This window comes from Neophocaena asiaeorientalis, unplaced genomic scaffold (assembly GCF_003031525.2).
Source record: "Neophocaena asiaeorientalis asiaeorientalis breed wild unplaced genomic scaffold, Neophocaena_asiaeorientalis_V1.1 scaffold220, whole genome shotgun sequence".
In the NCBI taxonomy this organism is placed as follows: Eukaryota; Metazoa; Chordata; class Mammalia; order Artiodactyla; family Phocoenidae; genus Neophocaena; species Neophocaena asiaeorientalis.
The window spans coordinates 7608591-7621719 of NW_020174042.1; the positions used below are offsets into that span (position 1 = coordinate 7608591).

Genomic DNA, 13129 nt, shown 5'->3' on the forward strand with positions numbered 1-13129 from the left:
AAGTCTAGAAATCAAGTCTTTTGAATCCTTTTTTTTTTTTTTTTTTTTTTTTTTTTGGCCTTTGAAATCTTTTATCGTCACTTTGGTTAAGGAATAAGTATTGTCTCACAGTGACCTATGATCTTATTTGACCAAGTGTTTTAAAACTTTTTGACAAACTTCCTAAAATATCAAATTTTAATTAAAGTTCTTTTGATTTCCAGCTAACTTTGGGATACCTTAGAGGGCCCCTGAGGTATCTCAAAGAGAAATATTTAATGAGGATTATGTCGTATGTTAAATTAAATATAATCAGATGTTTAACCATGCCTTTTAAGTCTTTTGCCATTTACAGATATTTTTGTACTCTGATGCTGTTACAAAAAGTGCTTCATCATCAAGGAGACTCATGGAAAGGCTATGGAAACCGTTACAACAGTTCCACATCAAGATGATAGCTATGCGAGGATTCCAGCACATACCAACTTAAAACAAGGAGCTGTCCTACCCCTGGGGCCCCTAGATCAGGCATCCAGAGACTTTTACTTCCTGACAGGCCCCTACTCACCCTTGAAGCAGTTACAGATGATGGACCATTGCCCCTCTGCTTCCCATAAGAATATGGGAGTCTGAATTTTTTTTTCTTTTGTTTATTCAAAATTGTTCTAGCTACTGCAAGTCCTCTGCATTTTCATGAGTTTTAGAATCAGCCTGTCAGTTTCTGTTTTGAAAACCACGTTGGGATTTTAACTAGGATTACATTGAACGAGGCATCTCAACAATTCATAAATATAGTTTCTTCATATGTTTGTTTTCTTTAGTTTGTCTCACCAATGTTTTATAGTTTTCCAAGTAGAGGTCTTATACACCTTTTTTTTTTTTTTTTAAATAAATTCATTTATTTATTTTTGGCTGCACTGGGTCTTCATTGCTGTGTGCAGGCTTTCTCTAGTTGCGGTGAGTGGGGGCTACTCTTTGTCTCGGTGCGCGGGCTTCTCACTGCGGTGGCTTCTCTTGTTGCAGAGCACGGGCTCTAGGTGTGCAGGCTTTAGTAGTTGTGGCACACGGGCTCAGTAGTTGTGGCTTGTGGGCTCTAGAGCACAGGCTCAGTAGTTGTGGCGCACGGGCTTAGGTGCTCCATGGCATGTGGGATCTTCCCGGACCAGGGATCGAACCCGTGTCCCCTGCATTGGCGGGCGGATTCTTAACCACTGTGCCACCAGGGAAGTTCCAGGAAAACTAATACTTCCAATTTACTTCCAAGTGTTTTATGTGTGACTGTGGATTTGTCTGTTTCTCTTTGTACTTCTGTCAGTTTTTGCTTTGTGTATCTCAGAACTCTGTTACTAGGCATGTATCTATTTGTAATTGGCACTTCTCCTGATGAACTACTGCAGAATTATAAATGCACCTCTTTTTGTCTGGTCATACTCCTTATCCTGAAACCTAATGCATCGGCTGCTAGTAGAGTGGTACCAGCTTTCTTGTGCTTATTGTTTACATTACGTATCCCTCTCCTTCCTTTTAACCTATCTGTGTCTTTATAATTAGAACCGGTCTCTTGAAAACAACATACAGTGGGTCTTGGTTTTTCATCCAGTCTGACATATTTGCTTACTTGTTTGTTTATTTATTTATTTATTTTTGGCTGCATTGGGTCTTTGTTGCTGTGCACAGGCTTTCACTAGTTGCAGTAAGTGGGGGCTACTCTTCTTTGTGGTGCGCGGGCTTCCCACTGCAGTGGCTTCTCTTGCTGCAGAACACGACTCTAGGCGCACGGGCTTTAGTAGTTGTGGCATGGAGGCTCAGTAGTCGTGGCTCACGGGCTCTAGAACGCAGCTCAGTAGTTGTGGTGCACGGACTTAGCTGCTCCATGGCATGTGGGATCTTCCTGGACCAGGGCTTGAACCCGTGTCTCCTGCATTGGCAGGTGGATTCTTAACAACTGTGCCACCAGTGAAGTCCCATATTTGCTTTTTTACTAGTATATTTAGTTGATTTTCACTTAGTTTTTGTAATTAATGTACTTGTAGATATATTTGGGTTTATCTTTTTATATTAGTTTCTTTTGCCCCATCTATTTTTGGTTCCTCTGGCAGCCCACAGCTCTGTCTTTTGACACCTCAAGTCAATCAGATTGTGCCTTGAGCTCTGGCCACCCCCTCACCCCTCCACCCACTCCACCCCCCTTCCCACCCCTTAAAGTTAGAAGATTACCCAATGTGGTTTCCTTTTTCAAGGGTTGAATCCCCGCCAGTTTTAATCTGCTTTCTGGGTTGCTCTCCAGTACCTTCAAATAATTAAAAAAAATATTTTCCCCAGAGTTTATAGTTTTTATCTGTGGGAGATTTAGTCTAGTACATTATTAAACTCTGTACTACTGGCACCAGAACCTGAACTGATTTGCTGTTTGTACTGGAGCCATTCGTTATGCAAGCTCAGAAAAGAGGCTTGTCATGATAGCCTGAAGTTTTTGCCTACTAGTCCGACTGGGCACACTGATGGGGCTTCACTGTGCCCTCCAACTAAAACAAGGGTGAGAGGAAAGGATAAAAAGAGAATGAGAAGCACTGAAGATAAACATTTCTGACAATGGGAAAGAATGTGGATTAATGGGATTTCTCATAAACTGCTCGGGGGAGGGACTTCCCTGGCGGTCCGGTGGTTAAGACTTCGCCTTCCAATGCAGGGGGTGCCGGTTTTGATCCCTGTTTGGGGAGCTAAGATGCCACATGCCTCGTGGCCAAAAAACCAAAACATAAAACAGAAGCAATATTGTAAAAATTCAATGAAAGACTTTAAAAATGGTCCGCATCAAAAAAAAAATGTAAGAAAAAAAAGATATCATTCTAAAAAATAACCAAACTGCTGGGGGGAATGTAAATTGGCACAAGCATGTATGAAAACAATTTGGCAGTATCTGCCAAAGCACTCCTAATAACCAGCACTTCCAGTCCTAAGTATATGCCCCAGGATGTTCAGAGCAACACTGTTTATGAAAGAAAACAAAATCTGGAAATAATCCAAAAGCCCACCACCCGGAAGATAGCTACATTGTGGTACACTTTCCCAGCAGAGCTCTATACAGCAATCCCCACCAGGACCACGACCACGCACAGCACAGAGCAATCCTGGTAGCATGATGCTGGAAAGAACAAGGCTCAAAAGGCTACATACGGTGTGCTACTCTTATCTGTCGTTTGTTTTATAAAGTGCAAGCACAGTCACAAGTAAAGAAAACACGGTTTAGCGATCATATACACGTGATCAAACTATTTTCAGAAAAAGCAAAGGAATGATAAACGTAAAATCAAAACAGCAGCTACCTGAGGGGAGAAAGTCAAAGTGACAGGATAGAGGAGGAGCACGTGGATACCCGAAAGTTGCTATAGTGGGGCAGGTCTTGTTGGATGTCAGGCTGGTAGATACTCATTTATTAAGAATGAATACATGGATGGATGGGTAAAACACCGAAAGAAAAGAGGGCCATGCATGGACCAAGTAGGACAAAGGATGTCATGCATCAGGGATTATGATTAATCTACAAAGGGGCACTAAGGAAGGCAGGGGATTGATGATGAGAATGGCATCGACTAGAAAGGCAGGCGATCAGGAACAGCCCCAGGAAAAGAAATGACATAACAAATGTGGATGAAGGCATTTGCCAAGTTAAGAGGTTATTGCTCTTGTATCCTGAACCCAAGGCGAGGGCACTGAATTCCTGTTTCTTTTTGGATCCCTGCCCTGCCTTCCACCAGAACCCAATCTGTGCCCCTCACACCAGCAGACACATGTAGCCTGGGCAGGGTACTATTTTAAATTAAAAGTGACTGTAAGAACAGTTCAACCAGTCCAAACCTAAAGTGCCAAGGCCAACCCTGCAATTCAGGGGAAAAGCTGGTAAGGAAAACAGACTCAGGCTAACGGTACAGAGCAATACTTCTTTCACCGATGCCCTCTGCCGTAACCTAGGTCTGTTCCAGGAGTCAAAAGCACAGGTTTTCTAGAGGTCAGTTCCTAATTGGAAATACTAAGAATATTCAGGGAAGATAAAAGATATTTATAGTTATGCCTCAAAATAAGTGTGAGGGCCAGCCAGTGCCTTTCAGCAGAGCTCTCCTCCCAAATTCCAGGCTGGATACCATTGATAATGCTGTTTGCTACAGTCTAGCTAACTTCCCTTGGGAAAGAAAAGATGGGAAAAAAGCATCATAAATATTTATCATTGCCTTAAAAAACAGAAACCTCTGCTAAAACCTGAGAGGTTTCTTGGCGTTGGAGTGTATGGGATTTTAGTACAACCAAGCATCACAGCAGTGCTCTCCTAAGTCAAACTGCAGAAAGCATACCAAGGGACCATGACATATCTCACAGGAAACTGCAGTGGACTTGGGCGCTTGAACAGGCAAAGCACTACCCAGACATTAGGTCCGTGGCCATCAGAAGTACAGGCCAGTTAGAATGCCCAAAGACAAAAGCTCTCTGGTAGAAAAGGTTCCTGTTACAAAGGTCACTCTAATCGATCAGCTGCCTCTGCTGACGGCCCCCCAGTGCAAGTCCTCCTGCAGATCCCTAGATCCAGCTTCTTGCTTACTGAGTCCAACTGACACCTCTTGATCATGGCCATTCCTAGCTCCTCATCTACAATTATTCAAATATTTCCTTGTCACTCTATCTCCTTTCTCCCCGGGAACCCAATTCACATTTAGGTCTCTGATATGAATGGAAACTAGTAATTAAGAATGTCCAGTACTGCTTTGTAATAAGTGGCATTTCCTTCTTAGCACATGCCATATAGACTCCAGAATACCTCTCTCTAGCCTGGGAGGGGCAGAGTCCTGCTTGACAAACAGCATACAACACAGGGCCCAGAAAGTTCACCCTCTGGGGTGGCACGTGCTGGCATGGCAGGGTTCTCTGCGCAGCAGTAGATAAATGCTTCTGGGTACCAGGACACAGGACAGACAGGAACCATCTTGATTTACTTTCAATTAAAATGGTTTTACCTTTGCTGGGGTTTTTATTTGGAAGCTTTCTTCTTGAACAAAACAGTCTATCAAAATCACTGAAAATAAAGTGCTCCCTTCTGGTGATTAATCAAATACTCTTAACAGCTTCTTTTTCTTTGGGGGAATGAATAATATCTGCAATATAACAAACCTGCTTGTTTTCTTTTTCCAGAGCTTCTACAAAGCATCGTGTAAACACTTGGATAGTGGCCAGTACTTCTAGGGCTCCATCAGTTTCCAGGAGTGCGTACCTGAGCAATGCAAAGCCAGATCACAACACATTCAGTGATTAACCTGGCAAACACGTGAACCTGGACATGTAAAAGGGAAAAATGGAAACATTTTTTTGTGCCATAAGCTTCAACAGTATCTCAACTCATCAGTTTTCAGTCCTTGCGTGAAATCCCTTTTCTAAAGATTTTCTTTAAAATTGCAAACATGCAGAGCTCCCTTTCTTGTTTTTTAAATTATTAAGCACTTCATATCCCTTCCACATGGGCCTGGAATGCTCTTTACAAATATTTGCACACTGTACGCCCAGAAATGCAACATCCACAGAACTTCTGCTTTTGCCAGTGGAGAAAGAGGTACCCCCGGGGTTAAAATGGCTCGGTCAAATCCACCTAGCAAAGTGGTGGAAGAATCTGCATATTCCTGGTTTGTTTTCTATGCATTTTCACACAACTAACCTTTCTTTATGTTTGTTTAAACAATAACAAAAACATCAACTGAAACTTTGCTAGCTTTAAACTAAAAACAGCATTCTGACTTATTTCTATACTCATTTAGCTTAAAGTTGGTATGTTTCAAGACCAACCCAGGTGCTGGATTACTTGCTATTGTAAAAATTCTTTTCCCCAGTGTCTGCTGTCTGCCATGGGGCCTCTGTTTGCTGAGTGTGAGGGGGATGGGATAAAGAGAGTAGATACCCTGGCTGTACCAGCACCCAGGAAAGAGGCTGGAAACCCTCCCTGGGTGGGCAAGTCCGGCCCCCCACTAACTGGCAACCATAACCCAACCTAATGTCCAGGGGTCTCCTCATCTTTCATCATTGTAAATCCAATGCCTTTACCAAGAAGTTCTGGTATTTGCAGAATAAAAATTAGTGTGCTGTAAGATAACATGCATAGTTGATTCTGCCTTTCAGAAGAGCTCTGTTAAGAATGGCATCATTTATTTATTCTTCTTGGTTTTCCTTAGCTTTCAAATCCTTGAAAAAGATTGGTCAGCCCTCATGTGGTGAAGGGAGAGCACTACTACGCTTTATTCTGAGTTGAGAAAAATTCTACATGAATATTCAATGATGTAAATCTCATGTAATTTTGCTTTTCTACCATTATTATTAGAATTTTAAAAGGTTAAAAAAAGATAGTTATCTTAATTTTTAGGCATTGGCTTTTAAATATACGTTGACATTTGGGTTTTACCAAAAAGCTCAGCAGGAGGGGATGGAAGCAGAAACTAATTCCCCCGTGGTACAGCCAGAGACTACCACAGAGTTTTTTATTCACATTTGGAAGCTGAACATATTTAGACCAATTTACTAGCAGAAACAGCACACAATACTGACCTGAACATTTCATCAACAACTCTGAATATGGCAGGGTGGCAGGCAGCTGCAGGCTGTAAGGAAAGGACCATGAGAAAGTAAACTATCAGAAGCATTTCATCAATAATGACTTGCTCTTATCAGGCAAATGAGTTGTCTAGAACTGCTGGTGTCTAGAAAATGGGTACATTCCTGTGAGTTAGAAAAAAACAAGAACCAGTTCATAGCAAAAGCCCTACATACAAATACAAACAGTAGTTCTCTTGGGGCAAGGGGATTATGTACAACCTTTATTTCTTCTTTATACTCTGTATGTTCCACATTTTCAACAATAAGCCCATATGATACAGAAAAAAGAGTCATTAAGTATCATGGAACATTGAAATATACCTTCTACCGGCATGCTGTAATGAAGACACAGAGCCTACCTGTGTTGCTAGTTTTACATAATGTGCCCTGTGTGTCTGACCTCCTCACATGACTTAAAAGTGCCTCAAGGTCAAATCTGGGCCGGCTATCTTTTCAATCCTGCTTATTAGGAAATTAGTGCATAATTTAGAATTATTATTGAGGAAAGTAGTGGCCACTACCATGCCAGACTAAATAATATTACATCTTAGTGCCCTATGAATTTAGCAGCTTAAATTACTTCAGACGAAAAAAGAATAAAGGTACCATCATCTTGAATGATGAAAGCAAGCTAATTTATTCCACGAGTATTTTTATGACAGGTTTGATTGTATAAATCTGCAGAAGCCGACCTACTGTGGCCTGAGTGGGGCTTCAGTGGGCCTGACCCAGATTCCATATCTTTTTGGCCAGAGCTCAAAGCATGACATTAAGCCAGAGGAAGATGCCATTTGGGTTCTAAGATATTTTACAGTAGCATCCAAAGGTTAGTGAATTGGCTCTATAGGGAATTTCTCTGAGTCACATTGAGTTTGGTATGACTAGCTTTGGGAAACATTTTTTCATACCCCCTCAACTAGAAAAACATAAAAAAGGATATGCGTTTTCTCTTAAGTTTTCTAGACCAAGCTGAAGACAGAATGATGCCTATCTCCATAGACTCTCTTCCACCCTGTTCTGCGCTGGCATTTCGAGTTGTAACATTGAACGTGCGCCATCTAGTGTTCATACATGGCCATTACAGGCTGTTACAGAAGGCTCCAGGCAAGAGCATTGTCCCTTGTTAAAATGATGGGATAATTCCTTTTATTTGAAGAGAGATTTGCGATTTGTAAGTTACACATCTTTATTTTCTGAGTAATCCATACTCCCTAATCCTTCATTGATGTCCATTTTTATCTAAAAGAAACCAACTAAAAATTTTCATAGATAAATTCGTTATAAACTCTGATTTCGCAGAATTCAAACTGAAGAGAGGCAGAAGAAAGGCAGGTTCAACAGGAGAGGCAGAATATTTTTTGGCTTTGATTTCAGACAAGTCAGTTAATCTCTCTGCTTTTCAGCCTCACTGTAAATAATAACAGTTATTAAAAGATCACTGGATATACACCCAGAAAATATCATGGAAGTTTCTATGTATTCATAATGGAAAAATCAAACAAGAAGGGAAGAGCAGGGCTTCCCTGGTGGCGCAGTGGTTAAGAATCTGCCTGCCAATGCAGGGGACACGTGTTTGAGCCCTGGTCCGGGAAGATCCCACATGCCATGGAGCAACTAAGCCCATGGGCCACAACTACTGAGCCTGCGCGCTAGAGCTTGCGCACCGCAACTACTGAGCCTGTGCACCACAACTACTGAAGCCCGCGTGCCTAAAGCCCGTGCTCCGCAACAAGAGAAGCCACCACAATGAGAAGCCCGCGCACCGCAACGAAGAGTAGCGCCCGCTCACCGCCAACTAGAGAAAGCCCGTGCACAGCAACGAAGACCCAACGCAGTCAAAAAATAAAATAAATTAAAAAAAAAAAAAAGAAGGGAAAAGCAAACTGCACGTCCTGAAGAAATGTGAGTCATCAAATTTGCCAGAACGATTTTTCAAAGTCTTATATATAGACAATGTGTGTTTAAGACCAAACAACACTGTCATGTGACACACAGAGCCTAAAAAAAAAAATGCATTGATAGAAAATAAGACTAAAATTGAAAATGGTAAAATAGAACCTTTGTTCTAAATGGTTTAACTACTCCAGAACCACTCTATAAATTTGATGCTAGTAGAAAATCATTCAATACTGATTACAGGGATTTCCAAATGGCAAAGAAAAGGCTGATCCAACATGTAGAACAGGGCTACCTTGAAAAGCAAGGGGGAAAGCAAGAAAGCTCTAATTCAGTTTGTTGAAAGAGGACAAGAGCTTGGACATGCTCTTCTTTTATGCAGTGTTTTCTAGCAAAACAGCTCAATCAAATATTTTAAATATCTACAGACTGTGTGGAATCTGCCTGTTCTCTCCATGCCAATGGCCTCTCCTCTTAGATTTCTTTCTGTCCAAATATTTCAGACCTTTGGTTGCTCTCAACCTGCTTCTACAACCTGTTTTAGCTTTTAAAACAGATAAGATGTTAGGAGGCAGGGGAACCTCCTGGAGGTGACCAGGCTTGAAACAGCAATGGCAGAGGTTTTGATTTAAGAAACCAGTCTCCCTCGCCACTCCAGAGTTGTGAACAGCTTTCTCATCTGCAGCCTTTACGGATGATTTTAAACATGACACTCTTCACACTTCCCGAGCACATAATTTCAAGGTCGCTGAGTCCCCTCATGAAGCCTGGAGTGCTCACAGGCCAGGCATGTGTCCCAGTGACATCAAATCACAAAAGCAAACGTAAGCCGCTTTTCTTATCAAGGGAATCCTCTAAATAGAATTAAAGTCTTAATTTATGCTCCTCTGGAAGCCATAAATTTCCCCCCTAAATCTTTACAGCATCCATGTGAGGGAAGAGGCAAACATTTAACCCCTCTGTATCCTGTTTTATTTTTAAAACAGGACCCTACATTAACACAACAGGTCACTCTGCAACCCAGAGCTCCACACCCCAGCTCCGAAGCCCCACAATCCAGGCAATTATCTTTCCTGTTAAAATGAAGACAGAAAAGAAAACCTTTCTTGAAAATGAGGACAGAAAAGAAAACCTTTCTTGGGTTCCATCTGTTTGTCTGTTTTTCTCCATCCTACCAAAATCTGTTCCTTCTCAAGCTCTTCTCTTCTCCATATGGTCTAACGATTTCCGTGTACAGATTATTTCAAGTCTAGGGAAACTATGTCACCAGGAGGCCATCAGTAACAGGAGTTATGCCCTTCTTCTCTCCCCTCACGCTGCCCCCAATTCTTTCACTCGACCTCAGAGGATGAATGGAAGATGATGACGGTGAGCTCCAGACTCTGGTTTCCTGTACTTATGGACCAGATTGTTCTGGGGTGCTCATCCCTTTACCTCTGCCACAGCCACCCAGAACTGCATTGCTCATCTCCTCTCTGCCCAGAAGGACAGCCCATCTCCATCCCTCGAAAAAACAAGGGAAGAGTAAGCAACACGGAGACGTGCACGGTTGCTGCGTTCTCTGGGCCTGCATTGTAGGCAGAGGTGAGGGAGAGGCCAGCTTGTCATCCTGTGCCGTGAACTGTACAAACAACAGCAATCCTTGCTCTCTGCCCTTAGTCTCTAACCTGTTTTCATCCCGATTCATCAGTGATTATTACAAGCCACCTGCCACTTGACAGAGGCCCAAGAAAACGGAAGAACAGAATTCTCAGGAAGAAATCGTTCCTTTTTTCTATCAGTTTTTGATTCTTTGTGTGTGTGAGAAAGAAAGAGTATGGGTAGAGGGGAGCAGAAGAATACAAACCAGAAAGGGAAATTATACTACGATTTGAGGTAATTCACAGAGAAAAGTGAATGCCTCTCATAAAAAACAAAAAGGCAGTGAAGACACAGAAAAAAAAATTCTCAAGCCGTCTACATTTATCACCCTTCATAGATATTTTTCCTAAAAAAATAAAGAGAGAAATTTCAGGTGAGACATAAACTGAAGTTCAGTAAGCCTGGGATAGCTTCTCTTTCATAATCTATTTTTATGTCGTTTTATATAGTTCACTCCGGAGTGGAGTTTCTTTTTTTTTTAATTAATTGCTGATGAGACGCTGTTCCTCCAGTTTACCCGACAGCCGGCAATCACATCCCACTGTGTAGCTGACTCTTCCAGACCCTTGACAGGCAGGAGCCCTTGTCTTAATATATAAGTTAAAAGGTGACTATTCATCAAGAAATAACACTCTTCTTTAAAAAAAAGATTTTTCATAAGTTTCATTTCAAAAAACTCCTTTACTGAGTTCAAAAACAATTTGGTTAAAAAAAAAATCTACTTATATAAAAAATCTTCACCTCTGTCATGTAAAATAAGGGACCTTTATAAACATGTATTTTCTTTTATTATGCCATTTTCTTCATTTCTTTCAAATACCAAACTTAGGCCGGTAAATATCCCTTTTGCATTTTAAGATCTGTTTTGTTTCAAAACATTCACATTTCTTTCAACAAATTTGAGCTTGGAAAAATGATTCTTTCTTTTTAATCTTTACCAGATGTTGTTTATACTACAAGCAATTTTTTTTCAGTACTCCATAATGCAATTATTGTTTAATTAGTGATAAATCTGTCATTTCTGGGCTTAAAAAAAAATTAACAAGTACCAAATGTACTTTTGTATTTTAAATTTACCCGTGCTCTCTGAGAGGGTTAAGACACAGGGATGCCAGCTCTGGAAGCAGAGCAAAATCCCCCAAATCTGAAGTTCCTCTTCTAGCCTCGCCCAGTGGCCTCTATCCTGTTGGTTTGTGTAGCCTGAGCGGGATAGCTAGCTCTTCAGCCCCCTGCTTCTTCCTGGTGCAGCCTCTGAGTGGCAGTGACCTCCCAGGTCAACTACTGCCCTGTTTTGTTTTCTTTTTTTTGGTTTTTCTTTTTTTTTTTGTTTCTCTCCCTTCATCCCTGACTGGCTGCCAAGTCCTGCATCCCCAGCAGTGAAAACAGAACATGAGATCTAGGCCTCTTTCTTTACAGACAATGCTGGGTGATCTGGTGCCCCCCTGAGGTCGATGCTGGAAAGTGCAATTACTGAGATTTTTTTTTTTTTTTACCTCTTAGCTATAAGCAGAAACCACCTCCACACTTTTCTATTCGATCACTGCTAAATTATCTACCTCAGCTTTTGTTAAATTACATGCATCACATTAAAGAGCTCAAAACCGAAATGCTTAAAAGACTGCTAATGAGAAAGCAGGAAAAGAAAACCCTAGAACATTAGTAAGAAGTTATTCAAACAGAGAAAACTGACATCATCCAGGATGTGGAGTTAATTCTTCAGTATAATTTTTTATTAAAGGGGAGCTGTGTTTGGAATTTTGTGTAAAAGAAGTTTCCTTTTCTTTTGGAAGTGGCTATGATTGCTATCTGGAGAATGAAAACAAGAATGCATCTTATCTCATATGAGGGAGGTCAAGCAGGACACTGAGGTATCTGCATGTTTATTATTCTTAAGCTCTTATTAGATCAAGAACTACTTTTTCACCCTATCTTTATTGAGGTATAGTTGACAAGATAAAGAACTAATTTTAAGGGCACTATGAAGAGAATACCAGGAGTGTTTCCTGATTTAAAATCTGAATAAACAAAACCAAACCCCCACCCGCCCCACCCCCGCACTCTTTCGTGGGCAAATCTCTAGATCCCGCTGGAGGGGCCAGCCAGAGAAGGATCAAATGGGAGGGCATGGGAACCAGGGTATATCCCGGCCCTGGCATGCAGCAGGGCAGCCAAGCACAGTGCCACCCAGCCAGCACTCTTCATTCAAATGTGGAATATAAACAATAGCTTTCTGGGCTCCACAAACAGAATTGTAACTGCGAAACATAACATCCTTCTGATTTGGGGCCAGCCTTGGGAAACCAAACAGTGCCAAGAAAGCTGAATAATTAGCAAGTGGCTTTCACTGCTTTTGGTGACATCAGTTTTTAAGGCCAGGTCTGAAGCTGCGGATTAGGTCTTCCATTGCCTGTTCTGTCAAGGGACACACAAGACCATCTGCTTTTGAAAAGTGTCAGTCTGCTCAGTAGATGACAAACTGAGTTTAATACCTTGTTTATTTAGGAGCACCAAATGTGGCAGGTGGGCATGTACTTGGGGGAGGTCCAGCCCACAAGAGCCAAAGGGTGAGTCTCAAAAGTAAACAGGTTTTGAAAACTTACTTTTATTTTATTTTAGAAGTCAAAAACATATACATGCACTTAGAATTCAGGTGATTATTAGGTTAGCGGCTTATTATTCATAGTCTTAATGGAAAATACCAAGCCTTGCATCCTTGAGAGGCCAAAGAACATTTGGGGAGATTATTTCACTTTGTACAACCTGTACTACAATTTTATCTTCTGTTTTTGCAACATCTTGGTAACTATAGAATTTCTAGGGCTAATTCTGGATAGTCCCAAGAGATGGAAACATAATTAACAGTGCTCCATATAAAATACAAGTTATGTAGACCATCACACTTTAATTACTCTCAGAATCCAGCTCTAATGTAATAGGCATCGAGTTTCTTCTGGAGGAAAGTACCGCAGTCCTGTGCTAGCTGAGT

General features: G+C 41.3%; 1 protein-coding gene across 3 annotated transcripts in view; it reads right to left on the reverse strand.

The window, feature by feature from the left end:
• FANCC (FA complementation group C) overlaps nt 1-13129 on the reverse strand; it is a 261961-nt gene that overhangs the window by 19486 nt on the left and 229346 nt on the right. For all 3 annotated transcript variants that reach the window (XM_024753883.1, XM_024753885.1, XM_024753884.1), the window contains 2 exons: nt 6559-6611; nt 5140-5239 (listed from right to left, as the gene is read on the reverse strand). In XM_024753883.1, coding sequence (XP_024609651.1) covers nt 5140-5239; nt 6559-6611 — 153 coding nt within the window. The remainder of the gene's footprint in view (nt 1-5139; nt 5240-6558; nt 6612-13129) is intronic.